This window comes from Excalfactoria chinensis, chromosome 2 (assembly GCF_039878825.1).
Source record: "Excalfactoria chinensis isolate bCotChi1 chromosome 2, bCotChi1.hap2, whole genome shotgun sequence".
In the NCBI taxonomy this organism is placed as follows: domain Eukaryota; kingdom Metazoa; phylum Chordata; class Aves; order Galliformes; family Phasianidae; genus Excalfactoria; species Excalfactoria chinensis.
In genome coordinates, this window is record NC_092826.1 from 135,360,558 (window position 1) to 135,386,545 (window position 25,988).

A 25,988-nucleotide genomic window follows, 5' to 3' on the forward strand; every position below is an offset into this window, starting at 1 on the left:
GGACATATATCCATGCAATGCATGTAAGTCCTGGAAAGGGTTGCCCAGAGATGCTGAGGATTCTCCATTTAGAGCTCCATGATTTACTGATTCTGAACAACTAGACCTAACTTTAGGGTGCCCCTTTACACAGCAAGTGTCTGGACCAGAGATTCCCAGAGATGCTTTTCAATTTGAGATTCACTATGATGAGTTTTACATACAGCGACCTACGAATGGAAAGCTAACCTCGGGAGATAATAGAAAGGAGTATGCAAATCAGAACAAACACAGACTTTCATAAAGATGTTAACAGCGTTTATTTCACTGGTGCAAGGCGTGTGTGTCATCTGCCATTCAGCAACATCAGAACAAAACATCTCCTATAAAACAGTTTCAGAAAATTCAAAACAAAGTAACAATGGCTATAATAAACTTCATACAGTACTGTAAACCACTTAATTTGTGTCATTCAAACAAGAATAAATCAGTTGCTAGCATACATGGCTTCTATTTTTTTTCCCCAAAAATAAAACATACCAGCACAACTCCAATACATGCCTCACACCTGGAAATGCGTAACATCACTCCATGACATTGACAGCTGTTCGTGCTTAGAACTAGTCATCAATTCACCTTACTGATATCATAAAATACAAAATGATATGAAAAAAAGAAACTACATTTACAAAGTACAGTCCCAATCCTGCAATCTAATCTGTTAGGGCAGGTACCTGCAACCATTTCAACCCCCCTGAAGGCAATGTGGTATGTAGTGCTCCGTTGCTGAAGATTTGATTGCAGAATTAGGGCAAAAGTGGGAAAGGTTTAAATCTTCCCACAAGCAGTAGAACACTGCCTCCTTCTTCCAGATTCAGTAGTATTTGCACAACCTCCTAAACAGGAGAATTACCTGCTGTCGATTACCTCACATTTAGGAAGAAAGGTTAGGCTTTAAAGTAGTCTGCAGAGAAATGGCTTTCACTGAAATGACTTGGGGCTGTAAGCTGTGCTGTAGCACACGGCGGTGATCCAATTGCTTCCAAGAGATAGCCACACCTTGTTTCAGTATTTACAGTACCTGCTGCCTTCCTCTGCCTGACACGAGTTTCTTCATGAGTAAGAAATCACAGACCTTGTTGCCATTAGACAAGCATTATGACATGACTCCAAACACAGGATTATGACGACAAATGCTAGGGCCATATTCTTCATAGTCTTTTTTCGTGTGACATACTTGGAAGAACTCCGGCTATGAAAACATAAAACAAATCCTCTCAAAACCATAAGAATACATAAAGCAGAAAACAGACAAAATAATGCTTTAATTTCTTTTTAGATTGCAGCTTCATGATAAGGTATTATATTCCTGCAACAGAACAAAACTATATTTATTTTTAAGATGAGAAAACAATCAATGAAAGTCTGTATGGACAACAGAGTTGATTTTAAAAAGAGCAATAAGAAATCTCACTTTGAAGACATGAATTGCTCTTGTTTTCCTCCACTTGACTCTCTCACGTTCAAAGAAGGTTTGTTTAGATCTTATACTCCTGAAGTCCAGACTAATCCCAAGTGCTAGCTTCAAGAATAAAGGGTCTACTCTATAGCTATCATATAAATATTACTTCAGAATTATGTCATATCATGATATCCTTACTCAAGTAAAGCTCCCACTTGCTCTGTTCAAATTTTGCTGAACACTGCAATAGGATTGCAGAATGTGACAAAGTTCAGGATGTTACAAAAGGCTTAAAAGTGGTGCTCTGAACAAACATAGCCAGCAGACAACGTGAAAAGAAAGATTCACAATAGTTTCATGAATACTTACTGTTGAAGCCAGCATGGAACCACCGAACCAAACTGCATAACGCTGCATATGATGTGTTATCACTTGAACTTCAACTGGCTTGGGCTAAGAAAAACAGTTCCTCATTAGTTTACATTTCCTTATAAATTCAAAGCATCTAGAAATCTTCACTTCTCCATTCATATCACTATCTCACAATTACACAGAACATCGTATTTCCTAGTAGATCAAACCATATAACAATTCCTGACTAGTAGACTGCAGGACACAACAGTTAAATCCCTCTTGTCTACTGCTGAGATCACTTCTCCCCTAGTAAGAGACATGACAAATATCCATATGAATTGCTCACAATAACTTCAAGGTTTTTGTAAAGATACATCCTAAGTTGCAAAGCTACCAAGAGATTTAATAACACATACAAACACTATATTCATTCTGCAGCCCTGTGTTTTCATTTGCAAGGTGAAAGCTTTGAACTTCATTTTTTCTACTATTCTCATAACCAACCTACTTGAAATTCTTACTTACTTTTATCCGACCCCCACTGAGTTCCTCACTAAGTCTCAACCTCGCATCCACTACTCTTTTCAAATCCCTTTGCAGCCGTCGTCCAAAGTCCCTGAACATTGTGGATCCTCCCGAGAGCACCACATTCTGTGGAGAAAAGAAAAATACACACTTTAAATCCATCTTCAAAGTGAGTTTCCAAACCATATCAGGAAGCTGACAAGCTACACCGACCATCTTAGTATTGCTTAGTTTCCACAGGAAGTCCACAGCTCCATACATTCTCCCTTTTCTTTAAATTAATAGTTTTGTGTAGAATATACCACCACAAAAGAGAAGGATTATGTTAAAATAGTGAGCTAGTATCTATACATGCACTGGAGGAGACAGATGACACTGTAAAAAAAATCTCAAAGACATTGACAACATGCAACTGCACTGATGCTAAGTAAGGCTCTAGCCTGGTTATGTTGCCGTTTGTGCCATTCCACATGCTGGAAAGTTATCTAGAACTCATTTCTAAAGAGTCAGGCTCCTAAACGCAGTAACCAGCAAATCCAATGACTCAAAGACATATCTAAAAAGGACAACAGTCCTGAGAAAAGTGCCATGCCTTCCACTTTACCAGCTTGCCTAGTGCTAGTTTTCAAAGCAGAACTAAAAGCCTTGTTCCCTGGATTCGTGCTTTGATTCTAAACACGGGTTCTAAAACATCGCATCCTTGATACTGCTGATAATATCTCAGGGCTACGGATCACTGCAGAAGTCATTTCAACAGGGCAGGGGGGCTGGGGTTGGACTTCAAACAGGAACGCTGGAAAATAACAACGGTGACAGCAAGAATGGACTTCATAATCAAAAAGAAATGAACGCTACATGACAAACAAAAAAAAGCACGTCTGCCCTGCAATGCCTACATGTGGCACTGCAAACCAAAACACCAATTACTGCTTAATAAAACCACTCGTGTGCCTCAGACACGTTGGCAAGGAACTCTACTGAGATCAGGAGTTCAGTATACACTCAGTAAAGGGTTATCTGTTCAAAATAGCTTTTGATGCTGCAGTCTGTGCACACAATGAAAGAATCCCTGAACCACTGCTCACAGCCAGGAAACCTGCGTACAGATCTGAAAAGGTAAAGACACGCACAAGCATTCACACTGCCAGGCTGCAGAAGTAACTTTTGGATTTTAAGCACCAGAGTACAAACTGCAAATGAAATTGTCATTGCTCAATGAGGAGAAAGATGTTTGCTTACTTATGAAAAATAATGAGGAAAGTAACCCTATACATAATAGCAGGAACCAGAAACCACAGTCGGTCCTAAAATTAACTTGCCCCCTTCGTATACAAGAGCTCCCTCCACATACAAGAGCATATCTTCCCCTTCCTCAAAGCGGTCACACGCTCTGTAAGAGGAAACTGCTAACAGAGAGGCGAAAAAGGAAAAAGGACAACCACCAACTTGAGTGATGAAACAGCAATTTAAACACTGTCATCAGAAAATATCAGCTGGAGATAATGAAGTTGGCAAAGAGAGTGAAAGCAATAATTCCATTCAAAGCAAATTAAACTTTGAGTATACATCACAAAGTGGACAGTGATACCACTAAGAGATTTCAGAATACCCTTGAGAATACTTGTATGAATACATCTTAGATCACCTTGTGCAACTGCAGTTAGTGCTAACACTAGGAGAACCTTTTATCATTCCAGGGATAAAAGCTAGGAGGTCACACCTTGAAATTACGATTATTCAAGTAATTTTATATGCTAAAAGAAGATTAAGTACAATGCAGATCAGAACAAATAAAAGCACTAGGGTATACTGGTTGAAAATGTCCATCATCTCATCAACGTAGCTGGAGAAGTCAGGCTAAACAGCAGGTGGGATACAAGCAGGTACCACCATCTGCCACCATAACATGATTCTACACAGTTACAGTTCCCCTGATCCCAATAGCTCTTGTCAGCACTGGGCCAAATCTGCGCGAAATCTTTATCAAACGATTGCTGATAACAAATTACCACAACTCAGCAGGTCAATCTTCCATAAGGAAAGCAGAAGACAGGTAGGCCTCACTGACAACCAAGGCAGAATCCACACACATTTCCTCACCCTCTGAACAGCACACCTCCCTTCAGAAAGAACACAGTGAAGGTGACAAAAAACTGTTAGGATTAAAATAAACAGCCAATAATGAGAAACACAGTAACAGCAAGGAAGGCTAAGCACATCTGTGGAGAAAGCTTACTAGTGGTGGTTGGGTTTCCAGCCTGCTTGGGAATTCTCTGGCTTCCCAGAAAAAGAGATCAAGGGAGTTAGGATTCAAGTGTCTGTTTCCAGCTGCTTCCTTTAAGTGAGACTACTTCTGATCTACCTGCTTAAACACACTCCAGCTGGCTTAACAGTTCCAGGCAGAGCACAGGTCTCACAGCTGACACTGATTGCACCCCCTGATGGAAAGAAGCTCCAGACTGTTTTTGCTTTTATAGCTAACTGTCTGAAAGCTACTTTGGTTTGAAAGAATATATCTTCTTAGAAGAGAAGGCTGGAGATCTTCCATGCTCTTGAATAAGATAACCACAGGTAGTAAATAACAAAAGCAAACTAGTTATGGAAGGAAACTGAGGGTCAATGCCATACACCTTGGAGGGCTGGCAGGAAACTTCTCACTTCCCATCTATTCCCTTCATTTCCATTATGAGCTCTAGGATATTGAATTTCATTCTATACCATCTCTGATCCTATACCTGTATAGGACAATGAGACAATGACACAAAACAAAACATAACAAAACCACCCAGTCACAGTAACAGAAAACTTATTTCTGGAATAAAATTTTACTTTAATCGTGAAGAAACAATTTGTGTTTCTTTAAATTCATGATATTTGGTGTTTATTTAACTGCTTAAATACAATCCTTGCTGTTCCACTGAAACACATCTGCACTCAGACAAAAAAGAAACCACAACTCAGCCGCTGTTAAACCATCTAGCACACTGTTACAAACCTAATTAGCAGTGGATAAGGAGGAGCCGGGTTTCTTCTCAGCACTCCTGTGCTACACTTGCAATGTTAATCACTTGGGACTTCAATTTTAAGTAGCAGGAATGCCTTTGCTTTCCCCAGGACTTACATCAGTGCCAACGGGACGCAGAACTAATGGCCTGGCAAACTCTCCAGCCTTAACTCACCCACAGAGCCTGTCTACTCTGCACTTAGCAATTAACAGCAAGCTTTGCCATTTGGCTGAAGCACACTTAAACAAAAGTCAGTTGAACTCTTGCTAGCTTCTGCTGCAGGACACCTACAATTTCAGAGAAAGAGGGAAGGAAAGAGTTGATAAGGCAAATGAGCTGCAAACAGCTGGATGGTATTTCTGCCTGCAGCTCACAGCTGCACAGCGATCTAACAGCGCCATCTATACACCACACGGTGTATGTGAGGCTGCTTTCACGCTATTTAAAAGGTATTTTAAGTTAGAAGTGATGTTAGGGAGACATTTGCTATAGCTTTGGTCTTTTGCATTTCAAACCTCTCCAGGATTCAAGGATGGTTCATTACAAGCTGGGTAGCCAAGAGTTTGACTTTCTAAAAGAACACGAGTACAATAAGCTTACTGCAAACATCAATTGCAGCAGCACTTTCAAGTTCTCTACTGCTCACGTTAGCTGCACATCCAGCTGCATGTCATCTTCTCAACAGAAAAGAAACAGTAACCTTAAAATTCACTGAAAGCCAAAATAATCCACCTATAACAGAAGTCCACCTTCACCATTACACCACAGTCCCAACTTATGTGATACAACCAGCTTTAAAAACTAGCTTAAAAAAAATAAGAGGACAAGGATGTGAGAACTTGATCCACCCTGAACATTTAGACCGGGTTGATTAGAATCTTTCTGAAAGATTTCTGAAACCATCTGAATGCTCTGCCAGTCATCACTTTTATCTCAAATCATATATTTGTGCCAAAAACACAGCGGAGAATGAAGAGGAGTTGAAAGAAATCAGTCACGGGGATATGCAAGTGTGAGGCTGTTGGTCACATCCCGCTGGCAGAAGGCACGGGTTTCAGAACTGTTGATACTGTTCTCATCAACTGTTACTGTCAGAACTTTGGAAGTATCTGGGGAGAGACTCTGGAAGGTGAAAAAGGAAGATGAAACAGCGAGGGATAAGAATAACAATTTCTGATCCTGTTACAAAAATATAAAGAAACATCATAACTTATTAGAATACCAAGCAGTTTTCAGTACTTTGAAAAGTCCTTCATCCGCTTTCAAAAGTTGTTATAACTATATCCACTAGCCAACTGATATGTCTGGCTATTCTTTTTTGACACTGAGGTGTCAAAAGATACACCCCAACTGGCACAAAGACAGGACAGGTTTCAAAGTCGTACAGAGCACTTCCAACTTAAAGAGAGATTTTAAATAGCAGTACTGAAACCACGCATCGTTCCTTGCAAACATACTACAGAGCAGATATTTCACACTGATTTCAAGCTAGATGTGCATTAATAACACTGTGTTTGGTAATATACTCAAAGTAACCCAAAAGCAGTGGGACAGATCACCTTCTTCTACATCAGACTACTTCTCTCTACATTTCTGTGATATGTTATGTATTTATATAAGTGCGATGAAAACAAGGAAAGAGGAATGATATTCTAGAGAAAATTAGAGCTAAGTAACTGGACTGAGAGTACCAAGGCATATAATTACATGGGGTTATTTGTGGAAGGAGAGCTGGACATGAGACAGCAATGCATGCTTGCAGCACAAGAAGCCAACAGTATCCTGGGCTGCAACAAAAGAAATGCAGCCAGCAGAGCAGGGGAAGTGACTTTTCCCCTGTTCTGTTCCTTTGAGAAGGCTCCAGGGAGACATTATTGCAGCCTTTCAGTGCCTAAAGGGGGCTACAGGAAAGCTGAGGAGGGATTTTATCAGAGGGTGTAATGACAGGTCAAAGGGTGTTGGTTTTAAACTAAAAGGTGGTAAGATTTATATTCAATAAGAATAAATTATTTACTACCAGAGTGGTGAAGCACTGGCACTGGCTGCCCAGAGGAGCTCTGGATGCCCCATCCTTCAAGGAGTTCAAGGCCAGGTTGGATGGGTTTCTGGGCAACTGGGTCTGGTGGGAGGTGTCCCAGCAAAGTGTTGGAACCAGGTGATCTTTCATGTCTCTTTCAACTCAAACCATTCTATGTTTCTGTTATAATACCCTAAAAAAACAGAACTGGACAAACAAACTATACCATTCTGCCCAAAGAAAACCAAAGGTGATGTGATGCACTTCCAGCAGCCTCACCAAACCTACAGAAGCATGTCTACATTACCTGCTGCATGGAGAATGTTTCCTCATCCAATGGAACTCAGCATACAGGAATAAGCAACATAACCAGGACACCAGACTATTTCAGCCCTACGCTAAGATCCAAAAATTACTCCTCTATCACCTCAGCACTCAGTTTCATTTAATTCTACTTTCTGCTGTTTCTGATTTATTTAAAAAATAAACATATTTATACCTTATTTATTCAAATTTCAGTGCAAGTCTCTGGTTCCATACTCAACAGTTTACCTATCCTTCCTTATTTTATCAGAAAGAGTCTCACTCCAAGCAATCTGCATCTCTCAACTCCATTAGATACAGACAGGGAAGACAGAATAAGAATATAAGCAATCACATAGAGGTGTAATCATTATCAGAATTAAAAACAAAGTACACAGAATCATAGAATAATTATTGCTGCTAACCATTATATAAGTAAAAGAATTCATGAGTTTATCTTGTAGAATTTGTAGAAGAATGCCTGCATGTAGAACTGAACAGCTACAGGCTTTAGGAACTGGCTGAATAGCAACAGTCTTGTGAAGGTCCTGCTGCTCCAAACCTCAACAAAGGGTAATACAATTAGCCTCATAAGAGAACTGTTGATAAGATAGGAAAGCGGAATACCAGGAATGATAGACACTACAGGACATCAGAAGATGGGTTACAGAACAATGCTTCAAAGGCTACACAGCACATATAACCTGCAACAGGGTATTTTAAGGTATTTTCTGGAGGAAGACTGATGAAACACCTACATAAATCCAGTGTAAGTCTAGAGCTTCAGCACAGTAGCAAAAAAAGAAGGCATTTGCCTCTATGGAAACTTCATTCTTGTAGAAAAAGGACAAAGGAGAGACAGAAAACAACCAGAAAGCATAGAACGTGCTGGCAATGCAGAAAGAGAGCCATGTTTCTCAATATCTTCATTTTCAGTTCTTAATGAACCACTGACTGAACAAACTCTTTGGACTATACGCCCTAAACAAGCTTAAACAGCCTTAATAATTGTCTTCTAAAGGACTAAGTTTGCATGTTCTTTAACATGAGGTTCAACACCTGGCTAAAACTGCAGTGAAGACACTGAGATTATGAAAAACAAACCGATGTAGGGAAGAGACCATGAGGCAACCCTTAAAAATGGGTAAAATCCAAAAACTCCCACCTGTAAGAATTTATGTTACAAATATCAAATAAAAATAGTTCCTTTGGAACTTACCTGCATGCCAAGCCACTGCTAATCACCATCTTTTGTTTAAAATTAAAAGCAGTAACTAACAAGTATCCCTCATTTGGAAAAATTATACCTTGGTTTATCTTAAACTTTATTTCCATTCCAAAGTTCACATTTCTCATAGCAGGGGAAGTCATAGCACAAATGCATCATAATGATGACAATTATCTTCCAAATGAATTCAGTTAATCTTAGATCACAAAGGCCATACCTTATATAATGGACGCCGGACGTCAATGGGACAGTTCTGTATAACCTCATCAACTACATCCGAAATGGATTCCATAAAATCAGGATTAGCAAACTGGAATGAAATAAAACAGACAATACGTGTTTCCTTCCAAAAAAGGAAAAGACAGAGATGATTTGTAACAGTATTTTTAAAAGAAAAAGAAAAAAAAGGAAATAAAAGTCAGTATTAATCCTGCCAACCAAGTACTCTACACTATAACCGACTTTTGTATAAGGGAAATAATATAATGATATATTATTATAATAAATAATATAATGCTCTTTTCTACAGGCAAACTCAGCTTCTCTTCCTTGGTCATAAATTCACTGTTCAGGATGTATGCACTAGAAGCCTACTACTACATGCAATGTGATTTCAGAGTAAGCTTTGTCAGACAGAGATAAACTGAAAACAGAATAAGATTGTAAGATGGCTTTACCAAAGACAGTTTTTAACAAGCTAACTCAAAGCCTTTTAAAGTTAGGAGTTAATGAAGTCCAGGGAGATATTCTTTTTGGAAGCAGTATGTATTACCTGCTTTGTTTTTCTTGTCTAGAAAGGCAGTATTTTCAACACAGAGCCAGGACATTATTAAGTACATTCCATTACATTACTACATTAAGTAATGAAAACAAAAGGGAGATTGTCCTCTGTCATATTCCTCAAAGTCTTTATAAGGCCTGGAGAAAGATAAACTATTAAAACCATGTCTGACATGGGATTCAATGCTCCTCTGTAAAATCACGTGGGTAAACAGTGGGGAGGAAAAGTTACTTAGAGCATAGAGGTTTAATGGTGATGTAAGATTAGACACCTAGAAATTGATAAACAGATTAAGGCTGGAATTTAGGCAAAAAGGCAAAACAATGAAATTTTCAAACACTCTTCCAATACAAAGAAGGTAGACAAAATGAACCTTTAGTGCTAATATAGACCTTGATTAAGTTTTTATACTTTATTACAGACTACGGTTGCCTTTAATAAGCTGCATGTAGCATTAAATAACAGACAGGAAATACTCTGCCATGCTGAAACATTGAAATTTGATTCTACCTTCTCCCAGGATATCACAACATCCTGAAGTTCACTCAAATTGAACTACCAAAAATCAGACAGATGAGGCACAATAAATGTCTCCCAAAACTGTTACTTATTACCACACCAACATAGATTTCAACAGACTTCCCTCAGGGAGAAATATAACATCTATAAACCGGCATGAATAGAAAGCAATAACAAAAGTCAAGATTTCAAACAGTATCAGTTGAATAATTCCATGCGTAGTATAGCCCAAACAGATTGGTAACGTAACTAAAAACAAAAGTATGAAAACATACTGGTATAAACCAGTGCGTACTATATAAAACCTAAAAGTTCCAACTTGTTTTTCTGAACTTTAGGTTGCCTTTAAAGAAGGAAAATAAGAGGTTACAAACATAGCATAAGAAACAACAAAAGAGAATACCCACTGCACTCACGTTGCTCTGTGCTTGTGCTACCCGAGACAGTACACAGTTTGCAGTTAGGAGACCTACTGAGAGCTTACATCCACTTGATGGCGCACTTGCATCAGAAGTGACAGTAATTCCCTCCCCCCTCTACTTACACGGTAAAGTTTCTGTAACTTAATACTATTAGCATTTAACTCTTACCTCAGGATGAAAGAAAATTTCAGGTCCAAGGAACCTTTCATAACCAACATCTATAACAAATTTGGTTTTGTTGATCGCATTGATGCCAGTATACTGTTTGATCCATTTTCGTGGATCTCCGTCATACTTAGCAAATTCTTTCACTATGTCTGGGCAAATATAACAATATTTCTCCTGTTCAGAAATATCAAGCATAAAAAAATTACTTACAGTATATTTCAATGAGAAAAAGAAAAACATGCAGGCATTCTTACAGATTTGGGTACAAATATCTCTTGGACAGCCCAATAACTACTGAAGCCTCAACCATTCGAGACAACACACATGCTTAACTCTTCAGTAAGATTTCACACTGACTCATCCAGATTGCAGAAAAGTTAAATAAGCAAACTCTCTTTGCAAGATCAGATCCATGAAAATCAACCTACTGACATCACATATGCATTAAATAAAAAAAAAACAAATCTTAAACAAATCTTGAGCTCTAAATGCTAATTCAGTTGGCAAAGCATATTCAGCTCTACCAAGGAGTCTAGAGTAACGATTTTCTTCCTCCTTCTCCTTACAGTGCACTTGATTGGATATGCCAGTAGAAGCTTGTGTAATTATTTGCATTTTTAAGTGAACACAACCAACTTGCTAAAGCATAAAAAGAACATATGCTCAAAGTGTTTAGGTATTAGGAGACAAAGAAGGGTGTACCTTTATGGCTTTTGCTGTCTCCAGAGATTGTTCAGGAGGAATTCCCACTTCCCTCTCCCTCAGGAGTTGTTGAATAAAGTAAGTAATATCTCTACCCGCAATAGGAATATGTTTGATGCAACTTCCAATTACGTAGCCTTCTGCCTATGTGGGAGGAGGAGGGAAAACAACAAGAAGATGATCTTTAGGCAAAGTCATATGGTGCAAAACATCAAGAATCAACAGGAAAGTTATCATTCGTTTATACGATCGCTTGCTTTCATTTTTAATTGAAAGTAAAATATTGGAACAGTGAAGCGTTACCACATGCAAGCAAAGCAGCCCCCTGCAAACCTCCACTACAACTTATAAACAGATACTGCTGATCTAATAGGCACTGAAACACACAGGCAACAGGCAAAAGAAGCCTTGCACACATTAGTATAGACAAAGTCTGTTCAGATGTAATATTTCTTTATTTTCTGGCATAATCTGAAAAGCAAATATAATATGGAAAGACTGCCCACCTCCTGTTTCAAAATGAAAAACAAACAGAAAAAAGAATAAAATTATTAAAAAGCTCAAGCAACACCAACAACAAATCAAATGAAGACATATCTAACAGGTACAATGAAAACAAGAAATCTATTTGTTGCATTTTTTCCAGGACGTATTGATTGAAAGCAGTCATATTGCTGAACCATTATTTCTTCTCTTGATTTTTACAAGCTTCAGAACTTCATATGGGAAATGTTCTTCTTCCAGCATTTCCCAGCAGAAGACAATACGGGTACAACCAGATTAATACCAAAATGCACGAAATTATAAGGAGTCAGATGTTCGTTTCTGAAATAACTGATCATTCAAGCATACGATATGCTTCAGAAGTACACCGTCATCAATAAAATATATGTTAGTATGCATGGATAACTGTATATTTTTAACATCCTGCCAGAATTAAGCCATTTGAAGTGAACCATGTATACGAACATGCCTTTGTACCAGCCTGCAGTTGCTTCCACAGAGTTCACTAACTTTGAAAACACAGGCAACAGCTACATAACATAAATAAAATACAAGAGATAAAAAATGTTCGTGTGTATGACAAGAAGTAACGTTGGGATGCAGGAGATTTAACAGTGATATATATTAATAATGAACAGAACTGAAGCATCACATTAATGCAAGACAAGGATTTACATAGAAGCAGCCTTTATAAGATGCTCTAGTGCAATAGCTTGGACAGTTAAAATTAATCTCATAAATAAAGTCACCTAACTAAATACTTATTTTGCAAAGCCACCATAAGGGAGGAAAGAAATCCCAAACAACCTATAAAGTTTTTGAAACACCGTTTACTTTGGTAGTTCTTATTTTAATATATGGAAAACAAAACGTGTATTTGACTAAGCAACCAATATTCCAGAAAAGCACCCTCCTACATACCACAGGAATTACATGTGTCACTCCATCACCACTATCAATGACGATCCCAGTCAAAGTACGTTCTCCAACCTGCCGTGATGTCCAAGAGGCAGCTAAGGCCAACACTGCCTGTATGAGAAACAGATTGTATTTAGGCAGAACGTGCTGATTTACAATCTTAGAAAACAATCATTTCAAGCATTTCAGACATACGCATATGGAAGATAATCTACACTGCAGCTGTACTGTATTTTAGAAGTATATATTCATTTTGATCACCTGAACAGCAATGTAAAGTCCTGGTATGTTAAATGATTCAAACATGATTTCTGCAAGATACTCTCTGTTTTCAGGTGTGTTCAGGGGAGGTTCTGTCTGGAAAAAAACAAAAACAACTTCTCAGTCCTAATAGTTAATGCAACGATTAGCTCAGTAGAGTAATAACCAAACTTCTACAGTTCTTAATGCATTCCTAAATCTCACACAAGCTCCAATTCTAAAAATAAAGAATTCGCACAATCTGGGGAGAGTGGCAAGAAGGTTATTTTCCGCAACATGTTTGATTTGCTTTAAATTTTCAAAGCAAAGGAACAGTTATGTTACAAGAAATGTTGTTTTCCATCATACTGTATCATTGCCGCTACAAGGAGTGACATGATTTCAACACCCAAGCGTTCAGAAAGAATAAGAGAGTAATGTGTTAGAGTGGCCCAGCTGATTTCAAAAGGACCGGTCATATGGAAAAAAAAACACACAGCTCAATGCTTAAACATGAAGGTGACAAGCTTAATAAGATACACTAGGAGCAGACAACCTCTGAAGATTCCTCATGTCCCACATAGTCCTACCTGGCAAAGGAACGAATGCTGGTAAAACCAAACAGAAATATTTTGCAGGATTCCAAGTAAGCAAAGGTCTTTTCTTACACACAAGTGTATAGCACCATTAGTCACATCCGTTCCATTGCTTTTACCCACACTCTTATTCAATCTGTGCAAATTATTTAACATTTAGAAATGAATAAGTTTCAAGCTATTGGCACCATCCATCCAGTTAGTCTCAAAATGGCGCTGGGTTTTGAAGCTATATAGAAGTCTGCCACTGCAGTGCTGACTTTTTAGGTTTTTGGTGCATGCAACAGAAGGCAGAACTATTAGTGAATGTGGTAGGTCAGCCTTCAGAAGACTTCTGTGTTCAGTGCACTGTGATATTTGTCTGGTATTACAAAATGCTGGGGATGTGTACATGTGTCCTGCAATCAGTTCCAGCCAGGTCTTGGAAGATAACTTGAGTTAGCAAAGGGTGGGTGGTGTTCTGTGCAACATCTCCAACATAAGATGCCTATGGAAGTTGTGGAGTCCTCCTCCTTGAAGATGTGCAGACAAGGCACTAAGGAATATGGCAAGTCAGGTAGATGACTTAGTGATTTCAAAGACATTTCCCAACCCAGACAATTCCATAGTTCTAAGTCACGTTCAGAGTAGAACTAACAAAAAGCTCCCTTCAATGAAAAATACGGAGATAAACCAAACATAAGAAAGGAAACATGAACATAAAGGATATAAAAATAGTCCATTGCAAACTGCTTGTTAAGAACTAGTTACCTAATTTGATCTTCAAGAAAATTTTTCGTACATTTGTCCTTTACCACTAACATATGGTGATCTACTAAGCAAGAATATCCCCTACTGCATAATCAGCCAAGAATTTCAAATAGAATTCAGTTTAAACAAAGCAATTGAAGCTTTTCAAAAACAAAATCCAACCCGTCAGCAGCCTGCATCACAAAGTGAACAGAATTTGGTTCCAACACAATTTAACAGATTCATTTTTCTCCATTTGATGAAGAAATATAAGTCATGTTCAGAGAAAAATCCTCTAACAGAGCTTGGAATTTGCACACTGGGAGCCTGTACTTACAATATTATATACTTCTGCTCTTGCATAAACACTCTCCAAATAATGTGTAGTTTTCCTTTTAGAAAATGTTTTCTCTTTCTCAGTCTCAAAAACTCACCATTAAAAAATAGTGATCCTCAGGTTCAGCTCGTAGGTATTTAAAAATGACCTGCTCCATGAATCTCTCCATGAGGTCCCAGTCTTCAACAATACCATGTCGTATAGGCCACTGAAACAAGGAAACGCGTCAACCTTCTATATCATGAGAATAAACAAGCCCAAAAACAGGAACAGTGAAAGCACCCAAATCCATACATCTTCCGCAAGAATTAAAACCTCTCATATCTCATAGTCACACCATCAAATCCTCTATTCTCTCTTTAATTCAGAATTACTGTTTCAAGTTATCTCACATTCCCATGTATCTCCAATTGCAAATTCTGGGTTGCAGGGCTGCAAGCCAGAGAGCGAACTCAGTTCTTAATCTTGCTATTATTTTCTTGCAGCACCATATTTTAATCTCTTTTTGTATCAGTTTAATCATTTATAAAGTTGTGAATCATACTTATCTTCAATATGTCTTCCAATCTGTAAGATGTAAAGAACATACAGGCGATACATTTTTCAGCATAAATTATGGCAGGAATATGTTTACATTTTGCTCAATGTTAGCAACACAGATGACATTTAAGTAATACAGTAGGATGTATAAAATATGATTTTTTCCACATAATTCAGAGGCTGTTAACATCTTGTAAGCACAGTAAGTCCCTTAGTAGGGTATGGAAAATATGATTCACACACAAGCCATGCTGAAGTCAGTCCTCCACAAAACAATTGTGACAATCCCTGAAGCAGAAGTATCCGATACATTCATCAATTCATGTGCCATGTTAAAAAGATGGATCGTTAACAAGAATTTAAACATTCAGCATGCGTGTCTACTTCAATAGCTAATAATTCTGAACACTGACCAACTGCACTGATTCAGCAGATATTTACAGAGGTCATCAAACACCCAATACAGGGCAGCAGTAGTAAAACAGGCACTTAAGCAAGTTAAAAATTAACAAACTAAAAGCACGCCGTTGTAAAAAAAATAAACTAAAAATTGTTGCTTTTTAACAAGAAAACAAATGTGTTTTTTTAAGTAGCCATCAAAAAGGCATTGAACAATACATAATAGCAATAGAAGTGTGACAATTTGAGAAGCCTCAGAGAAAGTACTCACTATTTTCTTACCTTTGTAGCATAGGTAGGTTTATCTATGGCTTCATCTCCTATGAAAAAGTCCAGATCATCAACACCTTTCATTACCCTCCTCTGAGCCTGGTCACCCACTTTGGCTGATTCCCGGATTGCAATACCTTAAAATAAAATCCAAACAAATTGAAGTAAAATTAAAGCAGCCAAATATATAGGAATTCATGTATTTATTTCCTTAAGGAGTCTTTCCCAGAAATAAAAACTGGAATACAGAAGTCACAGTTGCCAGAAAGCAGAAATTATACCTACTGACAAGGCAAGAGAGCAAAATTCATTCCTGGTGCTCTCTCAGGAAGGATTTTGGTCACCAACCTCTCGTTAAAGCAATAGATAGCTCAGAGCCCATCTCTTAAAATGCATTCTATTATGGACTACTGCAGTCATTTAACTTGCATGAGAGCTGTGTTCCACCAACAGATGCTCTATGTCAATAAGTGATCTTATTTTCTCAGTTTCAACTCAAAATTAAGGAAAGGGAGCAAGAGAAGAAAAGCTACGTACTTCAGAAGTAAGTAGTGGAGTGATTACCCTGATTGGAGAGAAGGAGGAAGCACGGAGGGGATAAATCAATTTGCACTGTTGCAGAGACATCTTTAGAGACTCTCATGACTCCCATTATCAGGCTACACTTCTCACTAGAATTATTAGGTGATGGCTGCTATAGGCAAGCAGATAGCAGGAAAAAAAACAAACAAACAAATCCAGGGCAAGTTATAAATAAAAAGGGTCTGAAGTAACGTAACACACTGCTTATTTATCTGCAGAGTTGTTTGGGGTTTCTTAATACATCATCATCAGGCTCTTAATAACATACGGTAGAAAATGCGTAGCAGAGAGGAATCATCCGCAAAAGCACTGAGCAACATCAGGACCACAAATTACTGACAAGCAAACAGCTCTTTTGGAAACACATTCAAGTCTCCACACGTTATCTCAGTTCAATAAAACAAGATTTATAAAAGATTCATAGGAAACGCTTCCTATCCCACTTCTTTAACACAGGATGTTAAGATTTTTACAAGTGCTATAGGTTTGAATTACTCCTTACCATAGTTACAGACTCTAACCATTTCGGAACCTACAGCTGGTAAGGATCGTGTTCCACTCCACCTCTTTGGTCCCAATGACCATTATTATTTTCTTATCTTTATACCTCCTACTACAAGTAGTCACGTGGCAGAATGGATGCTTTAATCAGGAGTTAACTGATGAAGTTCCCAAAAAGTAAAGGCAGCATTTATTGCAATTGGAGATAAGCATGAAATAATAAAAGCCATTATGGGATTAAACAGGCAGTCAGTGCTACAATCTGTACACGTATATAGCATTTGTGAGCAACTACTAAGTTTACAATTAAGAACACTGGAAAACATGTAACATTTTAAATTAAACAATTTTAATGTGGAAAACAAAAAGAGGAAATTTGCCCACCAAAACCATGTTAAATGGGTACAAACATTTCACTGGGTAAATATACCCTTGAATAAACATTACCTAACAGGAACAACTATTCTGACCATTAAAGTGCCTGCAGCCTCAGACAGACATAAGCAAGGCAGACACCACCTGCACTTCAGTACTTAATTTGGTGGGAAGCCTCTCCCTGATTACCCAGGCAGTAACCATGGTGTCAGGTAGACTGGGGGCGAGTTGCGTTGTCTACTTAAGCGTCCTAGCAAAAAAAATTATGGACATAAAAAGGAAATAGAATTGAAGTCCTCTTCATTTGTCATGGCAACCAAGAGGTGATTTAATAAACACCAGGCCTAGCTAAGTGCAAACAGTTCTCCTGTGCTATATTCCAGCCAATGATGCTAATACAAATAATGTTGCTTCCTAGATGGACAAAAGACTATGAAGGCCAAGATGGGAGCTGGAAAGCAAGTCATTTACTTGTCATAGTGCTTAGTAACAGTGGTGGACCCTAGAAATTAGAGGGACAAAAAATTTACTCACATGATGGAATAATGAACTGAGGTTCCGTATTCCCTGCATAGCCAAGTTTGGTATACCTGGAGAAAGAAGGATCACAAGGTCATTATGTGCACACACACATTAAGGAAAGAAATAAATCCACTCCACTTCTCACACTGAAGGCCAAAAAAGCAATACCACATCTATATCTTCTAGGTTATGCTTTCAAGTGTAAACCTGCTGAGAAGAAAACTCAGAAGTGGTAAATATTTTAGATGCTATTTATTTTTCAGGCACTTTTAGCTTTTCAGAGTAGAATTTTGGAATGCTGAAACCTGTACACTCAGCTCTTATTTCCTCTCTCTCACCAGCTATGGCAAAAGCTGGGCTAGGCCACATTCCACTGATAAAAGGAAGACGCAGAACTTACCTTTCCAAAAGCTACCGTAGCCAAAGATGGCACAGGATGCTGTGAATTTGGTTAATATTGACCAACAGAACAAAAACAACAACCACAGCAAACTGTACAAAGCACTGTTTGTCTGAATACACAATATTGAGATATACACATATATTTATCAACTCAAATACCAGGAGAGAAAAGAAACAAGGCACTGGGGGAGGTAAAAAAAAGAGAACGTCCACACAAAACCTGAAATCTCTGCATGAGGTTTCCTGGCTCCAAGCAAGTTCAGGTTTTTAAGAACTATAAATGATTAACATCCCAGAGTACAAAGAATGGTTCTACTTAAAATACACAAATACATTCAGAAGGAGTTTAAAAAAAATAGTTACAATTGAATGGTTTTAAACTGAACTTTTTCTCTGATAATGTCATACTATAGTATCGGACTGTGAGGGGAAAATCAGCATTAATCACATCCAGTTTCTCCATGAAAACCTAAAGGCACAACATTGTTAAAGAAGACCGGTCACAAAATCACAACCTATTTAGGATCTCTGCCTACAATTTGCTAACAATATTTGCAAATGATACCCCTAAAACAGAAGGTGGCTTCTTCTTTAACAGCTAAAACAGGAAGTGCCCCTTTATGGAGCACTTGGTATAAAAATACTCATTGAGAGTCAGTTTGCTTGGATAAAGAAATTAAAACTGAATTAGCAATGACCTTGGAATTTAAATATTGTATTTTCAACATCTCTTCAAAGCTATAGCTTCAATAGACTTCAAGGAATCTTTTTTAAGAGATTTTTCCCCAAGGCTAAAAAGACAGGGGCTGTGCTTCGAGGGCAAGGGTTTGTTGTATTTTTAATCATCATTAGACTGAAAGCATATGCCTGTATAATCCAGAATGTTTAGACATACTTTCTATGGCTCTCAAAAACATAATCAGGGTATTAAATTAGACTGATTTGTAAAGAAGGCCATTACTAGCAAGAATTCTTTTTATGATAATTACTGCTTGGTTTCTCCATATTTTAGAATGAAGCCCACCTTGGGAATATAGTTAAAATGCATCAAACAACAAAGCAGGCGTTACGCTGGGACTCGGGATGCATTACAGGACACTCACTCTTCATTTGTCTCTCTGAAATGGGTTTTGCTTACATGCACATAATGGCAGCCAAGGAAACCCTGTTTGGACTCAGAAGTCCCAGGTCTAAGGCTGAGAAGCAGCAAGACAAGCAGAAGCCTCAGGAAAACAACGCTCATCGCTCAGTCCTTCAAGACCCACTGACAAAAATAAAAAGCCACTATACACACATATAAGCATAGAACTACATACATACACTTTTTATACAATTTCTATATGTGTATCCCTATATTGAAAGTAAAAGGTTCCTGCAGTATAGCCAGAACTTCCTTCCTAAGCTAAGCTGTGGCCCAAAGGTGAGTTCAGTTTGCCATCTCTTCACCCTCCAAACACTTGTCAGACTCAAATTCAATTATGGTTTCAAAGAGAAAACACCCTGAAAGAGTCAATTTGGGGTATCAGTCTATCATGGCGTTACCTTACTTACACTCAAGCTGGAATCAGATCCCACTGCTAGGATAACTTACGAAGGTACCAAAAGCTGATAGCTCAGTGTCTCACTGATTTGTTTTGTCATTATCTGAAGCTGATCACTCGGTATCTTACTGACTGATTTTATCATTGCCTGAACTTCTCTGCTCCAGTTAAAACAACAGGAAGAGCCTGTTTTTTTTCAGTATGAGTGAAAATAGTACTGTTGGAAGCACACACCTCACAGAAGACAACATCTGGAAAGGTTTCTTCTGTACACCCTTCATCAATAGAGGATTAACACCAGAACTATGTCAAAAACTCAATTTTTGGTTCAGTGTTGAAAGAAGTAAAAAAAAAGTACGTTCAAGAATAACAATAATGAAAAAAAAAACAGAATCCCTTTAGGATCAAACAGAGTTTCCAGTTCCTGTGGTGTATTTCAGATGTTTTGATAAAACCAAATGAAACTCAAACCACCGAGGAAGACAAAGAAACGAGGCAGATGGCTTCCCTTCCTCACCCAGCAGCCCACTCACCAGAGCACAGCACATGTGGCCACAGCCTTCTCTTCTGACCAGCAGGACCTGGGCACTCCATCATCCAGGGCAGTACACAGTAGTACATTAGAGTGGTTGGGTGTCCCACTTTCAGGACCTGCTACAGATATTGACTGACTTCATACAAAGCACTTGAATATTCATCAACCTTGAAGGTCTGGCTGTAAATAGTTAGGCAGGTTACCTGGTCTCCAGCTCCTTTTCCAATGAATATTTAAGGATCTGAAACACATTTTTTTTTCTTTCTCCTGGGCTACAGTCTAGCAGACTAATGGTAATGCAACATCTCGTGTTCTGTAAATTACAGAGAAGGCTTTAGGGAATGTGCAGATAATCAGTATTCCAATTTCATTAAAAGTAGCAGATTTATTGCCAGTGAGATAGGAACCTACTGGAAACTCTACAAAACGTACCATATAGAAGACTGCATTAAAGATCAGTAGAAACGTGTCCCAGTAGATGGAAGCTGTATTATGAAAGGGAATTTGAAGGAACTACTTATTAAAAAATTAAATGAATAAAATAGCTAAAAATTGTGTCATTGAAACAAGCATATTAAGGTATTTTTTAGTATTGTTCTCTACTATATGCTACCTTTCCCAGGTGATCTGTTAGTACACAGATCAGCTTGGTCAGTTATTGCATGAAGAATAGTAAGTCTAACTCCTGCTTCTTCTGAGGTCCTACCACAAAAAGACGAAATGAAATCCAAAGGAAAATGCAGCGTACACAAAGATGACTGCAAAGATGTACAAATGGACTAAACCTGAAAGCAGATATGGAATCCTCAGTCACTTTTAAGGGGATATACTTTGGAAATCGCTTACTAAAGTGTAAGAACACAGATGAAGTATACAAGGTTACTCAGGTAGTCGCCTCATCCATTTCAAAGAAGAAGCCATATTTCACTGAGCAAGCAAGAGGAAAAGCAAAGCCCAGGTAAAAACATGAAAGCTGAGGAGGAACCTTTTCTCAGAGAGCATAGAGATAGGACAAGGGGTAATGATTTTAACCTGAATGGGGGTAGATTTAGATTAGACAGTAGGATAAACTCTTCACGATGAGGCTAGAGAGATCATGGCATAGCTGCCCAGAGAGCAGCTATCCACAGATGTGCTCAGGGCTGGATGGGCCTAAGGGAGAGGTGTCCTTGCCCATGGCAGGGGGCTGGAACTGGATGAGCCTTAAGGTGCCTTCTAACCCAAACTGTTATGTAGAATTGTGGGGCTAAGTTCAAACATTTCTGAATTTCCTTAGTTTCTATGGTTTTAAAGATGGAAACCAAGAAACGTGTCAGATCCACAAACGAGCTCTGAAGAGATAGAACTACTGAGAACACCAAAAGGCCTTAAGAAAGAGCAGTAAACAAAATGACCACTTACGTAATGAGAAAGCTTCCACTAATGGATGATGCTAAAACATAGCAATTCTTACTTCCCAAACACCTGTGATGACGTTCTGCCACAAACAGACTGTGGTGTCATTATTACAAATATCCCTGAGAAACTCCAAATATAAAGTCCACATAAAGATGCGGAGATGCACTTTTGGAACGAAGGAAGATGTGAGGAAGGAATGGGAATGAAGAAAGAAAGAATGCAGTAGAAAATAATAGAAAAAGCCATGTCTGCACAACGTACAGAGAAGCATCACCAACCACTATACTAATAAACTGCAAATTAGAGCCATAGCTTTGGGAGAGACTAGTAGGACCAGGACTGAAGCCTGAGATTATAAATAACAGCTCATTAACCCATCCTCCTTACACCCAGAACAGCAATTAGAAACGTAGCTGTGCACGTCTCACGTGTAAAGAGCAGAGATAATAATACTTGCATGGAACAACTCATTTCACATCAGAAATACAATAGCAAGAAAAAGCATTGCAAGGTTCCAGCCAACTTTAACGGCAAAAGCAACAACAACCCCTCAAGTTTCAAGCTTTAAGACAAGTAGAGCTCAGTCCTCCCAGAAATCAAGTACTTACTTGTAAGCTGATCAGTAACACTTGGCCAAAGTAGGCTTTCCTTACTAAAATAAAAATCACTTGAATAAAACACGCCTAAAAATAGAAGCATTCCTCGATGCCTGAAGATGAAGAGCAGTATTTTAAGCCGCCTCCGTTCTGCACACCCACTTACTGGAGTGCTGATGTCCCACAGCTAAATGCCAATTAATAAAACCAGCTACGAAGTTTAAAGCCTCTTGGAACAGCAACACCAGAGAGGCCTGGTAGTCCAAAGGCCCTAAAAATAGCATGCCCTTCTCCACAAGAGGACTGACAGCAACACATAAGCTGATCACCAGAGAAACCTCACTCAAGGAAAACGAAGACGTAGTGCATCAAAACTGGAGTAGGATGTTCCATTTGCAAATGCTAATGGAAAAGAGCAGTCACGTCAAATAAACGGCTATTGCTTCCTGCAGAAGGTTCATCAGCTACAATGATATGTTTCTTGCCAAAGCTCTCTATTTTCATACACCCATTGCTGCTTTTCTGCCAAAATCCAGCACCATACAGGACTGAGGCCTACCAATGCAAATAACGACATTAACCCAGGCTTCTTATGCACAAAAAACAGTATTTTCATGAACTGAAATCTACTTACATGAACACAGATTAGTGCTGAGACAAAGCTCCTCACTCAGCACCAGAGATATAAAATACATTTGTCTTCTCATGCACAAAATATATCAGTGCACCTGCACACACCTTTCTGTTTTCGTTACGCTCTTTCAAGTTTTTCAGCTGAAAGCCTTTTCATGAATCATCTGAATGAATTGTTCCAAGCGAGCAACCCAAAGTAGATTCATTCTAACAATAAGAAGGTTTTCAACCCACACAGAGGAAAATTCCAGAGACGGTATCAGTGAGTCAAGCTACTTCAGGCTGCTTGGAGCAGAATCTTATGTCTTCTTGTCTTCAGATCAAGCCCCATCAGCAGAGACACCACATTGTCTCACACCTATTAAGATCACTTAAGTCCACTTGTGGGCTGCCTGAACTCTTTCTGAAACAAGGTGCTATACCTGCATACACACAGCTTCCAATAGTTTTTGCCATGTGAGTTCCCCTTTCCCCATGAAAAGCTCTTCAATTCTGTGAATTAACATTCCTGAAACACTGAAATTCCTTGCAGAACAGATATAAATCACTTTGGGATTTATACATAGGGAAATTACCACGGAGTATCGAATGGCCAGGCAGAATTACATACAAGATGGAACCCATTCTCTATTCTACTCCCAGAGCTTTCAGCTGTGGACTCCAGTATTCTCCACTGAGGAGACTGAACTGATTTCAGGTAACATAAGCAGAGACAGCACAAGAGACTTGTGAAAGTTTTGTCACAACTTAATAAACTTCAAAATACAAAATCCATTTTCAGAAGAAGGTGAACCCATCAACTAAATGGGTTGCTCTGGTTACCTATCACTTCTTTTATAAATTACCTTTCTTTTTCTTTGGTTTTCATACAGTAGCTCAGATCTGGAAATTTGAAAGGGAAATTTGAAAGGGAAATTTCCAGGCATCACCTGAACCAAAATAGCACAACCAGTTCCCTGCAGAATGAAGGGCTATTCTTGCAATCAGCAAATGAAATTGCTGACCCTAAAGCACACAGCCTGACATGCGAAGTTATCAGCTGAACTCATGCACCGGTGTCTCTTCTCCTCCTGAGAGCCTTCAATCACTGCAGGGCCAAAGAAAAGAGTGCAGTGCATCTCCAGCATCTCCATCACAGCTCCCTCGGACACCTCCTGCTCCTGAGGCACAACAGCAGCACCAATTAGAAGCTGACAGTCCTCACTAGGCACAAGCAGGTAGTTAAGATCTGTTCCTCTGCAAAGCCAAACGCCCAGCACAGCCTCTGCGGTTCAGATTCACTCCTCGGAACGACAAGTTACAAAACTCGTGGTTTGGCTAAACACTGCATAGATTATAGAATAAGTTACAGCCTTGTACTTGCCCAGGCAGGGTAAGTATAGATCTTTCTCCTCACGGACGTTCCAAACGTCATTCCCACGTTCAGCGTTTAAGTCCTTGGATCGTTGTAAGTCACAGAACGGAGAAGAGGAAAAAACGGGCTCGTTGGGACACAGCACCCTGGGCCGACACGGCCTGTCCTGCTCGGGCTGCCGGGGACACAGGAGGAAAGGCAGCGGGCACAGCGGCCGGCCCAGCAGAAGCAGGGCCCGGAGGCCGGCAAAGAAGGGACGGGACACACGGCAGCGGTCGGGCCGGCTCCAGATGCAGGGGAAGGGACAACGCGCTGCGGCACAGCGGGGCTCCCCCCGCGCGCTTACACACACACACACACATATATATATATATACACACATACGTCGCCAAAAAGGCTGCGAGCGTCGGTCCCCCCGCTCCCCACACTCACCCGGTGCCTCCGTCTATCACGCAGGGCGGCAGGTAGCCCGCCATGCTGGGGAGCCGGCCCTACACCGCACCCAGGCCGCAGCCGGCTCCCCCCCCCCGGCCGGCCCGGCCTCACTGCATGGGAGCCGGAGGGGCGGCGGGCACCATGCAGCCGCCTGTCAGCGCCGCCCCCAAGGCGCATGCGCCGCCCGCCAGCACCACGTGACGTGACCGGCCGCCTTCGCCGCTCTTGGGCGGCCATCTTAGGAGGGGGCGGCGTGTCCGCGAGGATGGCTGAGGGGGAGCTGTGGGAGGGGTTTTCTCGTCGCCGTCGCGGGCTCCGGAACACAGTGAATAAACTTGCTGAACAGTGTTTATGCCAGCAGTGTTTTAGCCTTGTTTGGGGCATCACAGAATAGTAGGGATTCAAAGGGATCTCTGGAGATCTCGCAGTCCAAGCAGGTTGTACAGGAGAGTCACAACGGGTCTTGAATACCTCCAGAGAAAGAGGAGACCCCATAACCTCTCTGGCAGCCTGTTCCAGTTGCTGTTCCTCTGACAATGAAGTTCTTCCTTGTGTTGACTGTGCACCATTGATCACAACCCTCAGAAGGGTAACTGTCACCCAGCGAGTACACAATGACCAAATATACATTCATCAGGTTAAAAACTTCTTTTAAACCTCACAGCCACCAAGGACACAGCAGAGTAAGAGAAGGAGAAAGAGTTCACCACACCCCAGCAAGCACTGCAGATGCTGCTGTCCCTCAGAGCAAGCCTCACCTCACAGGTCACATCTGAGCGGTGGTGGGGTTTGCCCCACCAGCATTTAACCACTCACTCGTGAACACACAAATTGTGTTCCTCTGGGTGCAGGTGGGTGCAGCACAGCCTGCATATCCCCTGAGCTGGCCACAAGCAGACCCGGAATAGACCAAATGAATACCCAACTATCAAAGCATTTGAGAAAACAAAAATAATAAGCTGCAACAAACATCACCTGCAAAGTTGTTGACATCCTATTTACATAAACGATCATGATTTCTCATACGTGACTCAGCCATGGTCATACAGTGAGTGCGTGGTAGCCACCAGAAATAGGCCTTGCAGATGCTTTGGCCTGAGTGTTAACCACAGGGAT

General features: G+C 39.8%; 1 protein-coding gene across 2 annotated transcripts; it reads right to left on the reverse strand.

The window, feature by feature from the left end:
- Positions 1-275: 275 nt before the first annotated feature.
- On the reverse strand, positions 276-25,046 carry ACTR3B (actin related protein 3B). Of its 2 annotated transcripts, none has more exons than XM_072328251.1 (12): positions 24,870-25,046; positions 17,991-18,046; positions 16,011-16,135; positions 14,887-14,997; positions 13,149-13,244; positions 12,891-12,998; positions 11,466-11,609; positions 10,764-10,937; positions 9,091-9,183; positions 2,321-2,446; positions 1,811-1,894; positions 276-1,231 (listed from the first exon to the last, which is right to left on the reverse strand). In XM_072328251.1, the coding sequence occupies exons 1-12, from the start codon at positions 24,911-24,913 to the stop codon at positions 1,136-1,138; spliced, it is 1,257 nt and encodes a 418-aa protein (XP_072184352.1). In that variant the 5' UTR covers positions 24,914-25,046; the 3' UTR covers positions 276-1,135. The 2 variants fall into 2 exon arrangements, with proteins under 2 accessions (XP_072184352.1, XP_072184353.1); XM_072328252.1 differs by having other exon boundaries at positions 285-1,228; positions 1,812-1,894.
- Positions 25,047-25,988: the final 942 nt, after the last annotated feature.